The 18,911-nt window shown below is 36.5% G+C and overlaps 1 protein-coding gene across 4 annotated transcripts in view; it reads right to left on the bottom strand.

Annotated features, from left to right (window-relative positions):
* Positions 1–18,911, bottom strand: part of NPAS3 (neuronal PAS domain protein 3) — a 607,513-nt gene that overhangs the window by 40,779 nt on the left and 547,823 nt on the right. For all 4 annotated transcript variants that reach the window (XM_057428644.1, XM_057428645.1, XM_057428647.1 and 1 more), the window contains one exon: positions 10,434–10,552. In XM_057428644.1, the coding sequence (XP_057284627.1) occupies positions 10,434–10,552 (119 nt within the window). The remainder of the gene's footprint in view (positions 1–10,433; positions 10,553–18,911) is intronic.

Genomic DNA, 18,911 nt, shown 5'->3' on the forward strand with positions numbered 1-18,911 from the left:
CAGCAATCCTTCTACATAGCAGAGTGTTCTGTTTTTATCAATTTAACAGAATCAAAACAGGTATATTCTGAGAGGTGTAATCCTGACAGCTACACAGCAGATTTTCTCTGGGGCAGATATTTTTACAGGAAAACAATATTATTGATAAAATCTTAGTGTATCAGAACACAGAAAAGCAACTGAACACATCTTTTTCATTCTCCACATCAGGCCTTTGCAGTTTTATTTCACACGCACACAAAAACCTGAACCAGAAAGAGTTTATGAAGAAAGCATTCTCTCACTTCTTGAGTTATATATTAATTAGTTATCAGTTTAGGAACCTTGAAAACTGGAGTAAAAGCCCATGTTGAGCACTATGGTGTACCGAAAATGTGAAGGGCACTTGAAGCTAGAACAAAGTATAGCATCAGTAGTTGCTTCTTTGTATAGTTTATAAAGATTTACATTTCTACTTAGTATATTTTTCTTTCCAAATGTGTCTATTATAGACATCTCATATTTTACACCATTTTGAAGCGCATAAAGTTTTAACTTTAGCATGATGCACTGTGAAAAATACAGAAAAGCCAGATGGCAGGCTGTCCTCCCCAAAACTCAATTTCATAATATGCATATGATTGCTAATAGGCAGGCACTGAAAAACAATTTTCCTTGATGGAGAAGAGCTGATAAATTGTCAACATAAACTTCATCTATGGTTGCTCCTGTGATCTAAAGCTCTTCTGTCAGTTTTGTACCATCAAAGTCTGCATCTTACAACCGTAACAAAATTTATGAATGCATAGGGCTATAAAGTGACTGAAAACAGCCCATAATGCCTGTTTGTGTATTGTGAATCAGTTCCTTGCTTGGGAAAACCAGTGTCCAATGCCCCATTCCTGACACTGTGCATGTGACTGTGGGAGAGACAGACTGGGTTCAGTGGTGCCCTGTGAGCTAATTGAAGCAGGGCTCTGCACTTGGGTATCTAACATTAAACACAGTGCTAGTCTAGTGGTGGACTGACCTAACCAACATAGTCTTTGTAACTATGTGAAACATCACAAGAACTAAAGCAGTTGATTAGTTAGGAAAAAAAAAGAAAATACACATTTCTGAGCACTTGAGCAAGGAGAAACGAATGAAAAGGCTAATAAGGTAATGATTTTCAAGAAGAGAAATGTTTATCTAATATTTCTGAGGAAAAACATGCCTGGACCTTCCAAACTATGTCACATGAAAGGGCATTAAGCATTCAGTTCCAGGGTCAGTATAAGCCTTGCTCAGCTTTCTTTAAAAGCACTGGGAGTAATAAAGACTTCCATTTTATCTTCAGTGAAATAATACTGCTGAAATATCACCTCATTTTTGATGTCAGCAATGATTTCTCTTTACCCCCATGATGTCAAATGGGAATTATTATTATTAGAACAGCGGCTTCCTAATGATGTTGTAAAACAGAGAAACTGAAACTCTTCCCACCAAACATCTATATTATGCCTTCTCCACAGGGTAAAGCAGATGGGCTAGACCAAACGCCATTCTTTAGCTGGTATCAGGGCATTAAACAGACAAATCAAGAGGCATGCTTAATCATTTAGAAACAGAAACATAATGGCTTATTTGGTTATATAATGGTGTATATGCACTTTGGGCAACAGAGAAAAAAGATTTTATAGTATAGGAACTCTTTCTGGGAAATATGGCCTGAAACACAATCAATTTTTTGTTCTAGAAGGCAAAACCAGAAAATCAGTGTACAGATCAATATCCAGACGTCATTGCACCAGGTGAAGTCAACAGGTACAGGTAATGAAAGCCTTATGTCATGGCTCTTGTTTGACTACTGGCTTCATGTATGGCATACTGGGGATGCGCACACCACTAAAATGCTCTGTGTCTTTGTTCTCCCATTCTGTCAAATGAGCAGGTACAGAGAAACCTTGCCTTGTATCACCGCAAATTATACTAAAAAAAATTGGTGTTTGAGTAAATGATGCACCTTGAACCCTTGAACCTTATGCAGCCACCTATTCATGTAGAAAGTCAGTGAAGAGCACCTGCAAAGTGCAAATAGGTCAACTCTGTGAGCATATGCTACAGTGCATAATGATACCCTACCATTTTTACATGTGCTTATTACATGTATTGCTTCATCATTGCTTTTCTGAATTGACAAAAAATGTCTCTATATAAAGTTTGTTGTTTTGAAATAAGAAAGGCCAAGTGCACAAGGAGCCAAGACAGCTGCCTGCTGAAGAGCAGGATGCCACCAGCCCTGCTCCTCTCTACAAAAAGATGGCAAGAACAGCAGCCTCAGGGAGCTCTCCTGGTCTAAATCCAAGCATCAGGAAAATGTGTTTTTATCCTGATACATTGCTTCTTTTTCTTTCTGAGGAAAAGTATTCTGGAGTAGCTCTTCCAGAGCCAGTGGGAGCCCATTTGAGAGTAGGAGTTCCTCTTTTTCTGAGTTTTCTGTGGAGGCTCTGCTAAACTCCACACTACCTATCTGATCTGAGTACTTTTTTATTTGGCATCTCATTTTGCCTATTCATGGCAACCATCAAATCAAAGGAAGTGTCAGCCTGAGAAAATGAAGCATGATGTGCTGGAGCACAGAGATGATTTGACAACATTTATGCACTAGGAAGAAAAGCTGAGGATGAAGTACAGTTTGCAATCATAGTTGGCTTTGACACAAACAGCCACTCTTATCTTTGGCAAGTTACTTGATCTCTTGGTGTATCAGCCCTTTCCAGCCTCAGAGGAGTGTTGAAAAAGTGCATTCATTAATATAAATGACATTCTAAGCATCAGGAAAAAGCCAATAAGACATAATGATTTGTGCAAAAACCTGCACAAAAGGTAAACAAAGTTTAAAAACCATGTGTGAATTATGGGTTAAAAAATAAATGAGAAGTAAAGATGCTTTTCCAAGTTCATGATGAGGTGAAATAATAATTCAGTGTTTATCTCACTGTTACACAATGCAAATAAATTAATGCAGGTATTATATTACTAAGAAGATGTGAAAAGTAGAGAGCAAGAAAAAAAAAGAACTTCTAAGAGGATTCAGCTTAAACAGGGCAAAGAAACAACGTGATCCTCATGAACTGTGGGCAGCTAACATTTCTGCATATACTGAATACAATAATTAATGATGAAGGAAAAATTACAGGGAAGTAATTCATAATGACAATATTTAAATAGCATTTTAAAATTGTTCAGCTGCTTGTAAAAGAGATTATTTTCTCTACTGTTTTTTAAATTTCTAAGAACACTTTGTGATTGTAAAAATTCATTAATGAGATCCAACTTGTGTAGCTGGCATGTAAAATGTGCTGCACAACCTTAGCTATTCGAGTGAACATGCATGGTGGCCTTTCCTTTGCGGACTAAATGTGGAGACAAGCAATACCCACAGCTTTACTCCTCTGAGTGCAACAGTATGCTTTTTCCTTGTGTCTGCGTTACCTACAAATGAACGATAAACTTGAACGGAACTTCTGCTTGCCCACTAATGCAGCCTGCGACAAATCACAGTGTAATCAAAGTAATGTCAGAGTGCAAGTTCCACATTTTTGGAACAACTTTATTGTAGAAGATATTTTTGTTTAGAATTTTCATGCAATTTTTCAAGAAAATATTTACTTGCAGAGGCACAGTGAAAAATACTCTCTTGCAAAAAATGGTCTTCTCCCTCTAGTTAACCTATCACAGTTCTATAAAAGCTAAATACACATATGCATTTGCATTAGATGCCAGGATTACATGCTTATGACTATCAATTAGAGTTACATTTTCTATTCAACAGCTATTGAGCTCATGATACCAGATCAAGACAATGCACAACAATGAGAAACACATTTTCCTTAATGCAAAATTCACTGAAATGCAAGTTTAAGAATCTTGCATTCAGTTTCATCCAAATTTTGAATTTCATTGGCTGTTTCACACTCAATAAGCTTTTACCAGTGGAAAGCTGATACTGCTTCTGCCAGTATCTGCTGAAGAGAGATGTATTCATCTACATTTGCTTAATATTATTTACATTTTTTTCAATGTATGAGCTTATTGCCTTTTCTAAACATACTTGGGACAAAAAACTTTGAACTCTTAGAAGTGGTAGAGATAATTAAAAAAGCTGTTAGTGTCTGCATGTGCACATGTAATACAATGTTTACATTATGAAAAGGAGGTGGGCCAAAATATCCATTGGTAGCAGTAGAGCAGAGATGTTGGCAGCAGCATCTGTTTGTGCTAGAGCAAATTCTGGCTGGTGATTCTTCATAGAGCACTATGTGGTTTTCTTTGCTCCTACCTGAAGCATATTACCAATCACTGACAATAATCAGTGGCAGACAACATCAGTGGGTAACTCAGGAAAACGCTGTGCACTGAAGACGTCTCCCTTTCAGTCAGGCATTCACACCAGGAGCGCAATAACTTTCTCCCAGCCTGTAATAGGAGGCATTCTCTGGTTCCCACTCTGATGAGATGTCATTGTTCTCATCCCCTTCACTGTTCTCTGTTTACTAACAAACACTGCAGTGGGTCTCAAACACTGCACTGTTAGTTCGGACATCTAGATAATTAGTGGTACTTAGGAAAGCCAACAAATATTTTGTATCTGTAAGACTCAATAAAGCTTGGTTCTAGAAAGAAAATCAGATTTGGCTTGGGGCTGATCTCTGTCACTGTTTTCTTTCACTGTTTTCTTTCACTGTTATATCCACTGACTTTAAAGAAAGGTAGCTTCAGAATTACACTGCAAAAGATAAGAATCAAAGGCAACTGCTGCTAATTTGGTGATAATATTATGTCACTTATTCTTTAATAAAATAATTCACGAAAATAGAACATCTCCCAGAAAGTTATCTGTGTTTGCTCAATTTTATGTTTTCTTCCCTTTCAGAATCCTGTTTGTGATTTCTGATTTACACGATTTGGAAGATAATGCAACAAAATAACAACTCTGAAGCCCTATGAACATTTAAGACAATATTGGATGAGAAACACATCCTGACACAGGTGTCAGGAATACTACGCTGCAGTCATCATGAGGAATGATCAAAGCCCAAATCTCTCTTTTAAAGATGGCTGCTATTAAAAAGGACTTTTATATAATACTAACTGGTTAGTTTCATTAGTGCTATTGCAATAATGAAGGCCTAGCATATATTCATGTCTCCAAATGGCAGAACAGTGGTATAAATCCTTTTTAAAAGGTGCTTAGCCCTTAAAATGTTTTTTTGAGAAGATGGGAGTTAGTAGATGCTGAACACTTTTAAAAATTGGTTAATGTATTTAGATGCTGAGTGTGAACCAGGCTTTTCCAGACAGCTCTCCTAATAGAATCTCAGAGCTCTACAGCAAGGCATAAAAGGAAGTCTGGTCTTCTTAATCCTGTTGCAGACCATCCTTTCTTGAACCGTATCTTTATATCTACAAGTAGATACTTCATAAGACTCAGATTGGCCCATTAGTATTTTGTTCTGTTATAAGTAATGCTGCATCTTTACCAGCTAAGAGACTTCCTTTTGACTTAAAGGTCATCGATTTACATGGGTGAATTCTCGATCAGTTCTTTCTCTCTGACAAATTACCTTTAAGTCTTCCCAGTCCTCAAAAGTCTGGGGAATGCATGTGCTGACATTTAGAAAACTCTTCACATAATGCTTCCTGATGTTGGTTTCTTATTCCTTCTTCACTCAATTAAGGAGGTGTGGCAGTAGCCATGTGATGAAATACTAAATTCTGCAGTTTTTTTTCTTCCTACAGAGAAAGGTCAGAGAAAGGGTACTTTTCTGGGACAGGGTAAAATGCTTGACAGAAAAGATTTCAAGGGGGAAAAGATATTAGAAGAGGAGAATGGAATTTAGGCCAAGCTGGGAAGTGGGATATGAGAATTCCCTCAGGCTGAGAATTAAATCTGAATCTAACATAGCCTACATCTGAGAAATGTAATGATCATTAGACTGTTATGCAAAAAAACAGCTGCCTTCTCTTTCTTCCTCCTTTCTATTCCCCTGAAATGCAAGGTGGTTTCCTGCTGTGTTCTTAACCAGCCCACGATATATTGGGTCCTTAAAGTGATTTCTGAATAGGGACACCTTGTTTCTGAATTTCAGGTGAATCTTTCACTTAGATGGGAAACAATAATTTCAATTTTGGATTTAATCAAGAGAACAGTATTACAAGCAAAGTGCATTGGCATAATTTTCTCTCTCTAACAGAGTTTTTTGATCTCTTGCCCTCTTGGGTTAACTAATCTAAATTCTGTCAAAACCTGCACTTACTTCAAGTGCACAACTGAGATTTACAAATCTTGCCCAACTCTTCAAGTTCTAAAAAAAGAAATAATAAAAACAATTAATTTACAATTTTGAATAAAGTCAGAAATATTGTGAAAATGGATAATAGAACTGATGGACATACAATTTCCACCTTCAAAATCAGCACTCAAACTATTATAACTTTATGGTTTGAAATGCAGAATTTCATAGAATCATAGAATCATAGAATGGTTAGGGTTGGAAAGGACCTTTATATCATCTAGTTCCAACCCCCCTGCCATGGGCAGGGACACCTCACGCTAAATCATATCACCCAAGGCCTTGTCCAGCCTGGCCTTGAACACTGCCAGGGATGGAGCATTCACAACCTCCCTGGGCAACCTTGTTTAATTTTAAACAAGTAGGTAGAAAGATACCATTGCACAAAACAAAAAGATGAAATCATGCAGACTACAAAGAATAATTTGTGAAAACACTTTTATGGAGTTTTAGTCAGTTTGTTTAAGCTTGCTTACTTTCCACAATTCTCTTGCATGTGAAGAACACCAGAGAGAAAACCAGGTGTAAATACCTGCTTTTGACATTGATAAGAGCTGTGATTCTGTAAAGCAGCAATGCAGGGCTTACACTTGCATGCACTTCTAACACTTCTGTGCCATATTAAAGGACTTTTCTTACATAATTCCTATAATTCCAAGGCATGTTTTAGTGACACCAAGGCCTCGCTTTAAGGCTGAAGTATCTAAGTAACCTAAGAAATAATTATTTTCTCAATAATACAAGCTTAAATGTCTAAGGTTGTAAGTAAGATTTTGCTCAGGGCATGACAGCTGCTATGTTTATTTCCAGTTACTGAAGAGTCTGCAGTAGAGTTATTGCCTTGCAACCTCAATAACTTTGATGTTTTAATGACGTGGAGATTGTTTCTTGTTGACACTGAATGGGCCAAAGCAGGCATCTAGGCAGCACAGCAGACAGAATCACTGCAACTAGGAAAAGACTGAAAGACTTTTAAGATGCCCTTAATTCTGCTGAGGGGTCACCAAGAAGGTTGATTGCCAGCTTCTTGGGAAATGGAGAGGCAACAAATGTTGGTTATACCAAATTCAGAGATCGCCATAATGACAGTAAAAGTACAACGGAATCTCCTCATACTTGCTTATTCACCTCTGTAACAGCTTATCATGAGAGGGCTAGCCTGTAAAAGAGTAGAGGAGTACGCATGGATATATACTAACACATCTGATGAGATGATGAACTTGAAATTTCTGGCAACTACTGACAATGCTCAATGCTTTGATGACTACTTCATCTCATTAACTGTACTTTGTTCAGGAGACCAGTATCAGGCCCTAAAGATTTCAACAAAAAAAATCCTAGCACAATCTGATGTGAAAGTAAACACGACAATAGCATACTACATGGCAGTAGGAAATTTACCACTGGACTTGAACAAAGTAGTTTTCAATTGAACTTAGCTTTGACATATGCCTGAGTAAGTCAGAAAATAGAAACACTGAAGGTGGGATAACTATTAAGTAGACAGAATAGTGACCCTCAAATGGAGGAAAACAAGTGGAGAAGGAGACAAAATGCAGACAAAAGCCCCCAAATTAAATACAAACCTATTTTTTATTGAGAAAAGAAAAAAGATGTGGTATATTTTCAGCAGAGAAAATCAGTCTCTGCATCATGTATCTCAGACAGCAGCTGTAAAGGTAATACATTCTAAGTTTTGCAGTGAATGGAATTATCTTTTTTTTTTTCCTTTTTGTTTGTTTTCAATGAGTTTTATCAGCTGCCTATGTTTTATTTGATTTTTTCTTTTTTTTTAAGATTGTAGATTTACTCACTGAAAACTGAACAGCTCTCTAGCACTGCATGTAAACTCTTTTCCTACAATCTTTGAGACTAAGAATGAGAAAATCGAATTCAAGGAGGGTGTTGGAGAACAATGAAAGGGAAGGAAAGAGGGTGGATTAATCATGTAACCACTTTCGCATTTCAGACTTTTAAGGTAATATAATTAATGGAAAAAAGGCCATTACCTTCATCTTTACGTATAATTCAGGACTAATTAAATCAGTCCAGGAATGGACTATAAACAGGGTTCATCTCATGTCATAACTGTCTGGAACAGGGTCTTTTTGAGGTATACATATGTGTAAGTCTACCAGTGTGATTTTTGTTCCAACATTTCTTTTGATAGAAAATTAGTCCTAACTAGATCAACCCGAATAATTAATCAATCTCATTCTCTGTTTTCAATTTTCTGTGATTTTCCTGAGGCAGGGATCACTCATTCTGAAAATTGCCTCAGAATCTTGTGGACCACCTCAACCATTTGCTATCTAAAGAAAGCATTCTTCAGCAGTAAAAAAGGGACATGTGGTTCTGAGCTCAGCAAGAGTTTGGAACAAGACAGAACTACTTCACAAAGATGAAAAGTATTGTCACTGCTGGAGGGTTGAATCTGCAGGCAGCTGAATACCTTTGACAGAGCTGAAACCTGACTCTTGTAAGACACAGTGTTTCCAGCACACTGCTCCTGATCAATGTTTCTAAACTGATTCAGAATGGTTAACCCACTCTCAATGACAAAAGAGCCTGGCCTTGAACACTCCCAAGGACTGGGCAGCCACTACTTCTCTGGGCAACCTGTTCCAGTGCCTTACCACCCTGACAGTAAATACGTCCCATTCTGGTTCTGGACTAATATCTGATTGTCAGGAGTGCAAGAAGAGAGAATGACAAAGTCACTCATGTGTCTTCCTTTTGTTCTCACCTGTATCTAACAAAAAATGACAGTGTACAAAATCCACAGACAAGTTCTCTATTTTTTCCATAGCCAAAAGATCCAGCAAAACAAGTTCTCTGCCAATCTAACTTTGACCTAACCTGGATAGACCATGCCTAATCATAAATATTAGCACAACTTCAATGACTTACCTATCCATTCATTCATTCTCCTTTTTCCTCCTGTGTACTTCCTGGTCTTGATACCTCCTGAGACTTGTAAACTAGTCAGCATGAGCAAGTGTATCCTTTCAAATGCTGACAATTAACCAGTACACAGATTAAAACTTGTGGTGCCTTAAGAAACCACTGTCTCTGACCTAAATTTCCATGAGCAACTACTTTAAAAATCTTGACCCAGAAACCATCCAACAGAAGGACTCCTAGTCATTTGCTTGCAAAGAAGACATTTCTACCAGCTGTTTTATTGCTCAGGTAGGCTACCTCGATGTTATATTCACAGAGCATTTTTTGGGAAAAATCAGTAGGGAAATTTAACTTCAAAGCTCTTCTAAATCCTCCTCTGAAAACTGAAAAGAAAATGCTTGTGAAAGTTTTAAAATAAATATTGACAAGCAACTTCTTTAAATACACACACATTCTCAGACTTATTTTCTTGCACTACTCTTTTATCTTGTATAATACTTAATGGATGACATATTTCATTCCACAAGTTGACAATGTTAAAAATGTGCTGTTCCTTCTAGTTTTAGTATACTGCAAAGCCACTGATAGCTACAGGCACTATGAGCGATATACGACTGAAGAAAAATGAGATTACTGCTGATAAGGAACAAGAGACTTTCATATCTTAAAAGAGTCTGAAACCCAGCAAATATGATCCTCAGCAGCAGATGCCCCTCAGACAGACAATGAAAGAAAAATGGTTGAAAAGTACTCTTTGTGGCTTGTTGTTTCCTTTAGCCAGAATGGCAGGGAAATGAAATAGCTCTAGCATACTGCCTTGCATGAAGAAATCCTACCTCTCTGGGAAAAACATAACCCAAAGACTACTAACTGCCAACAAAATGAGCAGCAGTTTTCCACTCTGGAAAGAGTGATGTTACTCTGACTCACCTTCTTTGGTAAAATACACCTTTACTCTGGAAGTGTTGCTCTTTTGAAGACTATCATGCTGTTATCATCAATGTTTATTAACATAATGATCAATTTAATGAAGGTGTTTTACCAAAGCCAAGCCTTGTACTGGAAATATTGTATTAATGATTTTTTTAAGCAAAGGAATGAGACATATGCAAATGTGAAATATCTCCTTTCTCTGTCTATTAATGTGTCCCTGGAACACGAATGAACATAATTTAAAGATGTCAACATTTCATGCTACAGTGCAACCCTTACCTTGTATCCTGACGATTTGATGTGCACTCCTCGCTTGGTCAGCGTAGATTTCATTCGGATGAAAAAAGAGCGCTCTAGAGTGTTGTCAGTGGTTAGTAAACTGGGGCTTGTAGATTCCACTGGGGAATATAAAAAAAAAAAACATATACACATAATTTAGATTTTATACATCCCCTCTAAGCTATTTTTCAGGTGCAATCCTTGAACTCACTAAAAATAAATGACTGATGGATGCTAAGAGTGTTGTAATCAATTTACCTCGTTTAGAAAATGTTTACTTAGCAAAAAAAAAAGTGAAAAATATATGTATACTCAGTAAGTCTCATTTTCAAGTTATTTTCCCATGGAATTTTTAACAGAGATTTGCCTCATTAACTCTTTCTTGCACTGCCTTGTTTTGACTGAAGTTACTTTGTTAGGGTATGAAATTGTTTTTAAAAATGGGGAGTTCCTCAGTATTTTGTGAAAGGCAAAGTCTCATTGACTTTTAGCAATTCTGTCTGCTGAATTAGGCTGTAAATTCTTCAGGCTTTTATTCCCGAGTCTTTGCTTGCAGTGATACTATGGTGTGTCACTGCTGGTTTTCAGTGGCTTGGTTTCCCCATTACTGAGGGTGAATTATTACCAATAAAGAACTGAGCAACCTGAAGGCAAAAATGACCAAGTAAATCATACATATTATTGTTATTGTCATCATCATCATCATTGTTAATTATTGGTGACTAATTGTCACTAATGAAATACCTTTGTAGTCCAACTGAAGAGATATTTCCTGCCTGAAACTACAGCTCTCAACTGTGGTTCTTACTCCCTTAACTGCAACCTAAACTATTAAATACTTCTAGTATAACCCATGATAAAATAGTAGGTACAACCCTAGTCAGCACTGAGATATTCTTTTTACAGTCTTTATTATTGCTATCTTCAGCCCTGATAACCAACCTTTCCCCAAAATATTGTTAATGGGAAAATTTTTACAGTTTACAATAAGCAAGCATTATTGGAGAGGAACCAACTTGCAGTTTCAGTGAGTAGTTAACACTGAATAAAAAAGTTATTTTGAAATTATTCTGCTATTGTTTTGGAGGACTTACCAAACTACTGGAGGCAAAGATTCAAGCATTTGAAAAGCATTTGTTATGCTGTCAACAGAAATACAAAAACTTGTTTGTGAGCTAAGGATTATATTGAATTGTCCTTTATTTAAAGTGGTCATGTTGTCTTGTGTTTGTGGCATTTGAGCTCTATTGTGATAACTGACAACAGTGCCCCTTTCTTTAGTGTCTCTTTTAAGATTTTTTTGTTTTAGAGAGCATGAATTCGATGTCATTTTAAATGTACAGCTCTTTATCACTCGAGGGAAAAGCAGAGGCATGTTATATTTAGTACTTTCATTTCTTCTGATTAAATATGAATTACTATGAAATTTTTCTCATCATCTAACACGCCATAATACGCCAACAGCTTTTTAATACACTATATAAGCACAAACTTCTGCTCTAAGAGTTTAATTTGCCCCTCTAATCCAATCACATCAACCTTATTTCTCTTATCAGAGATTCCCATTTTGAATTAAATGAGCTCATTAGTTTTAATCAAAAGCAGAGAGATCAAAACTTAAACGTAAATGCTTTAGATCAGAACTGTCACTCAGCCGTGCAGTTCTATTTTACTAAAACACAAGATCAGAGACCCTTAGAACCAATTTTTTCTCGTAAGGGATGCCAAGAGCTTGAAGATGCTATATCATTTTTTTTTTTTCTTTTTTTCTCCCAAGGACAGATTATACATTTAAGGTTAGACTTAGAGTATTTTTTTTTCATCCTGGAGGAAATGGGAAAGCACACCATTCTGCTGTTGTCTCTTTCACGTTTACTGGTGCTGGCCCTTGGAGACATGAACAAATGTGAAGCCAGCACCATCCACGAAAAAACCTGTCCTCAAAATATTCAGTTCTGTTCTGTTAGCAGTACCATCTAAGAAATAAAACTCTGAAAGAAAAGACGTGTTTCAGGATAGAGGATAGTGGAACCCTGAAACAGCAACCAGGGTCACTGGGATAGCAGCAATAGTGGTAAGATGAGGATCATAATTAATTATTATTGTTATTGTACTCTACAGTGCAGTAGTTAAAAGAGTACATTAAGAAACCACAGCATGGGTGCTTCCTGCTGTGTGAAGAAATGCTAAAATCAGCTTAACAAGTGTAGCTGTAGTCCAGCACATTATGTTATAGCACAGGCAGTAAGTACAATATGTCCTCATGTGTTCTAATGGCAATTACCTAAACACACAGAAGTAATGTTAATTAAACACACAATATCTCACACTCGAAAAATGATCAAGCTCTAATACACATGTACCATTCCCAAGCAATTGAAATTAAAATTTCTCTTTCAAATGTTGTTTTATGAGAAAAAGGAAAGCATTGTGTACAGTATACTTGGCATTGACATTTTTGACATTTTCTGGGATCATGTCATCTTGTATCATAAGCTTAACATTATATTGATGTTACTATAATATGTACAAAAATATACATCTCTGTAAGTGAATAAAATGCATATAACTTATCCAACAGACTGGAACAGTATTTGTTGTATAAATATGTATTCTGAAGTGTTTGTTTTTCAGTAAAAAAAAGTACCTGAGAGTGTACGTGTGAGATGGGATTAGTTACCTAAAAGTCCAGAACAGCTCATGAACAGCATTTTGAATTTCTCTCAGGAGAGAACCATTACTGCTGGTATTACAAATCTGCATTCAGAGTTGCACCTTCTCATAGCAGATACTGGAACAATGCTAACGGTGATTATGCATGCAGGATTTTAAAAATAGGTTGTGTACAGAACACATCCATCGATGTCAGTGAGATTTACACAGGAATATCTGGAATACAGTCCATTATGAGTTCTCAGGACTTGATTTTAAATGCCTATCACTCAGCCTTTTCACTTTTTTTCCAATTATGTCAAAGGAGGTTAGCAATCTGTTGAACATCAAAATGAAACTCTGCAGCACTTCATTTCTTATTTATTTATTTATTTTTTAAATTTGTAATCTTTAAAAAAGCCTGAAAAAGTAAGGTCTACTTGGCTTGATACTGTAGTAACTAAAGATGTCTTTAACACTGAAAAATAGTGCTCCTGGGCTGAATTTACTGAGTGTAAACCTACTGTTGAGTTATAAACCTCTGAAACTGTGAGTTTAGAATGCTAACAATATGATAAAAGTCAATGCTCACTGCGTGTGAATGAAAACACTATACACTGTGAGGCTTAGAAGCATAAAAAGTAAGTCTGGATTGTCTTTGCAAACCAGATAACTGTGTACTCTGTTGGGAAACCATTCGCCTTTGTGTGTCCTTAAATATCTTTGGCAGATACTACTAAAGGAATAAACCTCTTTCCATTCCTGAAACTGCTAATGCAGGATGAGATTTCTGGCCACAAGGAATGCATTGCCCATTCCAAAGGGTGTGAAGCTGCAACCAACTATACCTGTACAAAAGTGTCATAAATGTTAAAATGCTAACCAAGAGCCAGAGCCAAATGGGAAGATGGTATGAACTAGTGGCCAACTCACAAAATCATTTAGTTATATTCTCCAAAGAATTTCTCCATGAACTAACTTTGTAGCTCTGCCCCTTCAATGGGCTTTGTCTTGGGATTAATCTTGGTTCAAGACCCCACCATTTAACTTCATATACTGCAAGAGTTCTCTGATATTAGTGGAATGTGTACAGATAGATAAGCATGCACATAAACATTTAGAGGACTGAGGTCCATGGCTCTGAACTTGCAGTGATCTGTGGAGGTACTGTGCATCTCTGTGCAGCCTGACTGCCTTAATGTTATAGAGCAAAACAAGGTAAAACAATGCAAATAATTCCTATAAATACAGCATAAATAAATACAGCAACAGCACAAGTACTATCCCTATGACTGATTCACAAGCACATTCAAATTCAGATAAACAATATGTCCCCCAGGAAAAAAGAAGTTCCAAATTTGATTTATGTCTTAAATAATGAAACGCTGCCAAAGCAGCCTGAATAAATATTCACCAACTTCTGTTTTTTTGTTTTCCTTACATCTATTAAAAATAATTGAGAGGAGAAAAACGCATTTTCACATGCCAAACAGATAAAAGTTAGGCTTCTCACTCTTAGGAGGACAAAAAGCTACAGAAGAAAAACCAAACACCAACAAGGAATTTCAGGGGATTGTTGGGGAAAATAGCTAATGGTTTAACATACAGGAAATTCTGGATTTGATAGCATTTCAGGAAGTTTTCACCTGGCTTTCATTTCTCTTCCTTGGAAACAGGTGTCTAAACAGCTTTTAAGAGACATTCTCAAACACCAACTATACAGCTCTTAAAAGAGAAGCAAAATGAAAGATGTACAAAATAGTAACAAAAAGGAAGCTGTCTTCTCATGTTATCTTCTACACTTGCTAACCTCTTCCCTCATTTCCTTAAAGTCTTATAATCCTTTACATAGACAACTGAGAATCATTATGTTCAGGTGAATAATTAGGTAATATAAATCTGTCACTCTCAGATGGATCAGATGCATCTTTGCAAATGTTTCTATTTCTTCTGCACAGTTTATTGTCTGTAACCAGGCATTAGAAGACCTAGGAAAATTCAGCCTTGAGTTTTTATGTCTGTCCTGTTTTTCTCATATTATTGCCTCTTAGAATGTGTTTTTAATCAGAAAAGTAACTCTCAAAAGAGCACTGTTTCCAAGGCCATTCTCTCTTAGTAGGCTGCAGATCAAATTTGATCATTTTATAAGCTAAAAGACAGATTTTTTCCTAACTACTTGCCCAGCAAATACAATTAAAAAGCTTCAAATTAAGACAATTTATTTCCAATGAGTGCAAGTTACTTAGCACTTGTGCAGATGCATGGTTTCCAGTGAAGTGGGTTTTGTCTGATTGCAGGCTGAACATGAGCAAGTACTGGAAGCTAAAGCTTGGTCTATGAAGGTGCCGAAGATTCTTGGACTATTTGGATGAACCACTTAGGCACATTTATGCACATGGACAGGTTGGCTGGAGATCAACTGATGAGCATAGAGCTAAAAATTTCTACAGGTGCTCTCTTGGTCTTGCTGGTGTGCTCAGCATCTCGTAAAATCAAGGACTAAATGAAATACTTAGTGGGTGGCAAAGAAAAGGCTAGTTCATTCTTCCAAAGCAATACGATTTCTAAAAAGAGCTACAGGAATAATATTTTTGCTGTAAGCTGTCTCAGTTATAAACAGGAACTTGAAATCCCAAATAACCAGATTTGGATTTGAAATTCATGGTACTTGTATCCAACTTGCTAAGATTCTTAAAATTTCTCCTTCATTGTTTCCTGAATAGCTGAAGAAGTTAAGAATTGGACTGCAGGATTCCGGTGACTTAGTTCCCTTCCTTTGTTTACACAGGAGGAATAATGCTGGGTTACGGCCAAGGCCCCACTGAAAAGGGGAAGGCACAGGGCACCTCTTCCAAAAGAAATGGAAAAAAGGATGACTTCCTCTAAATAATTTATTGCTAAGTAATGTTTTCAGACAAGGTAATAAACTGTTGTCGTTCTACCGCCAAGATGAGGACAATTCACTTTTCATTACCTACAAGCCTATTACAAATGCAGAGGCATAAAAACTTTAAATCCTATCAGACTACTGTTGAAAGCTGGTTCTTTCAATGTTGTTTGTTTGTTTGCTTGTTTTCTCTCTCATCCCTCCAAATTTTCCAGATCCAACAATGGATGAAATGAGCTGGCATCTCATATTGTTTCAGTTTAGTTGTTTTATATAAATTCCTTAATTTTTTAGAACTAATTTGACATTGAAGCCTTACAAATAGAATTAATATTTTATCATTATACAAAATTATATTTTAAATATTTACATATACAGATATTATTATTTTATATTATCAAAATCTGTAATTACCAGGCTATGGTCCACATGCGATGGTGCACATTTTTAAGCATAAGGCGTTTGAAACTGGGGAACAAGTGAGTAACTCAGCATATCTTTCTAATGTGATAAAAGTACATGTGTTCAGGCAAAAGTCAAGTCAGTGAAGTAGCACTGAATTTACATACAACAGCCAGAGAAGTGGGAGAACATGTTTAATATCTGATTTGCTTCGGACACTGTGGATTTATAAGAACTTGGTTATTATACAGGAATCTGTTAACTTGAACTGTCTGGTCACAACAGAGTGTAGTTAGTATTTTTAATTGGCGTAGTTAATCCCAACTGTGATTTCTTGAAAATTGCCTCCAAAGAAAGCAGTGAACGCCCCAATGCTTAACTATATAAAATTTAATGGGAGAAACTATTAGAAATGCACTAAGAAGAACACTTTGCTCATTTCAGGAATGCAAGCTAAGGGATGGAAGGCTTAATTCAGTTGCCCACACATAGGTCTATGGTGTTCTTGTGAGCTGTGCACAGGAATTGCAATTTCCTGTGTACATTTCAGCACCTCTAGAAGATCCAAATCTTTCTGGAGCAGCTGATGGATGACAGGTGTGCCTCAAGTAGTCCAAGTTCCCTGCCTTTGGGAAACTTAAGCCACTAGATCCTAGTCCCATTAAGGTAAGTAGGAATACTATGAAAGGACTTGGACAAGTTCCTTATGATTATTTTATTATTTCTAGCATTTTGCTCATCCTGTTGGTTAGGGCTTTGGTTGCAGATGTCAACTTTCAATCTGGTGTACAAGGTTACCTCAGACTTTGAAATGTGCTTGTGTTATTCCCCAAAATACACCAGACTTAACTTTAACCACAGGCAACAGTAAGCTAGAATTCTCTAAAGAAGCTTCATGCTGTTTTACCAATGGATAAGCAAAACTGTGCATGCAATTATTGGCAAAATAAGCTACAGTTTCACATAACTACTATTCATATACAAATGACACAACTTTGATGTGCAAACTGTATTTGTCGGTGATTGTTATTGCTCAGTTTGCAGGTTTTACAAGTGCAAACACTACTATATTTGGGGTGCACAAAATACTGCACCTGCAGAGAAATAAACCATGCTTTGAAAAATTATCCTGTAGTGCTACAAATAAAGAGTTTACTATGTTTTGTTATTTTTTATAAATCCAGACTAGGTCCATGTACTGGCTCTAGTTATGTAGGACAAACTAAAGTACAAACTCATTGATAGGCTTTCCCTATTATTATACAAAGCAATTTTTTAATGTTCTATTATCCTTGCAAAACCAAAGTAATATGAACAACTCTTTACTGAACTAAGTATTAAATGCCTCTCAAAACTTCCTTTCTTCTTCTTCCTCTTCTGCATCTCCTTCTATTTCTTCGTCTAGTCTAGCAGCATGTTTTATTAGGCTATTAATTCCCAACATATGCCATTTACTTCCCATGTAAACTTTATTCCACAGAAGTCTTTATATATCTGGTCAAATATAAAATGAGTTAGGTGCCAGGACAGAGCAATAAATAAAGCGTTGCCAGGATGAAGCTATGAGTAAGATTTTTGCTATTCCTGTAACGTTGAAAGACAGATTTTACAACAAATTTTGGTAGGTCAGTGATCTATGAAATGCATAGAGGGGTTTTTTTTCCTGTTTGAAAACAACATAATAAAGATTTGCTATTAACAGAACTAATCACGGTAGGAAACTTTAACTCTGAAAATGTCTTTGGAAATGTTACAGTCCACCGGGCTTCAATCCATTATCTAAACATTCATAAATGTATCCTCATTCATCCAATAGGCCAGAACAACTCTCTAAGAGCTGTTATGGTCTAGTGAGTGAGTGGTACATAAACCATACTGGGTATGAAGCTGAAACTTCCTGCTATGTTTTTACATTTAAAGCTAATTTATTTTAAGCAATGGAGTAAATAATTTGACCTGACCTGTTGGCTTGGTTTCATGTGAGGTCAGCAACACTCACAATTTTTCAAGGTTCAGTGACAGTCCCAAAGAAAATTAACACAGTGGTATCGTTTCCTTACTGTTTACTTGTACTGCAGCAATTCTAATAAAGTTGGAAACAGAACACATCCAATGGCTAGGAGAGGTGCTGAGGTTAGGAGAGTGCAGGATCATAGTAATAGCACATCTGTCCTCTGTTAGGGTATAGGTCTAGAGAAAAGAAACTGGGAAATGAGAAAACAGCATAGGAAAAAAATGACCCTGACTAGTTTTGAGGGTAAAAACTTCACTGAATTCTCTAAGAGCTTTATAGTCATGTGAGGAATACAGGACTAGATGTCAAATCTCTTTTGAGATGTGCCTTGTTTCCAAAACTTACATGACTGTTATCCTTACTGAGAAACTTCTTATAAACAATTTTGATCATTTTTGTTTCAGTACAAAACTGTCAGTAAATGCTTTTCTCCCTCTTTCATGGCCTAGAAAGATCAACTCAGGGTATTTTTTCTCTCTTGCTAGCTTTCTGGTTTGCCTAGTAACTTGTGAATCATTAGCTG

The sequence above is a fragment of the Pezoporus wallicus genome, unplaced genomic scaffold, assembly GCF_028554395.1.
Source record: "Pezoporus wallicus isolate ANWC-B61680 ecotype Strahan unplaced genomic scaffold, APGP_CSIRO_Pwel_v1 contig_3486, whole genome shotgun sequence".
In the NCBI taxonomy this organism is placed as follows: domain Eukaryota; kingdom Metazoa; phylum Chordata; class Aves; order Psittaciformes; family Psittacidae; genus Pezoporus; species Pezoporus wallicus.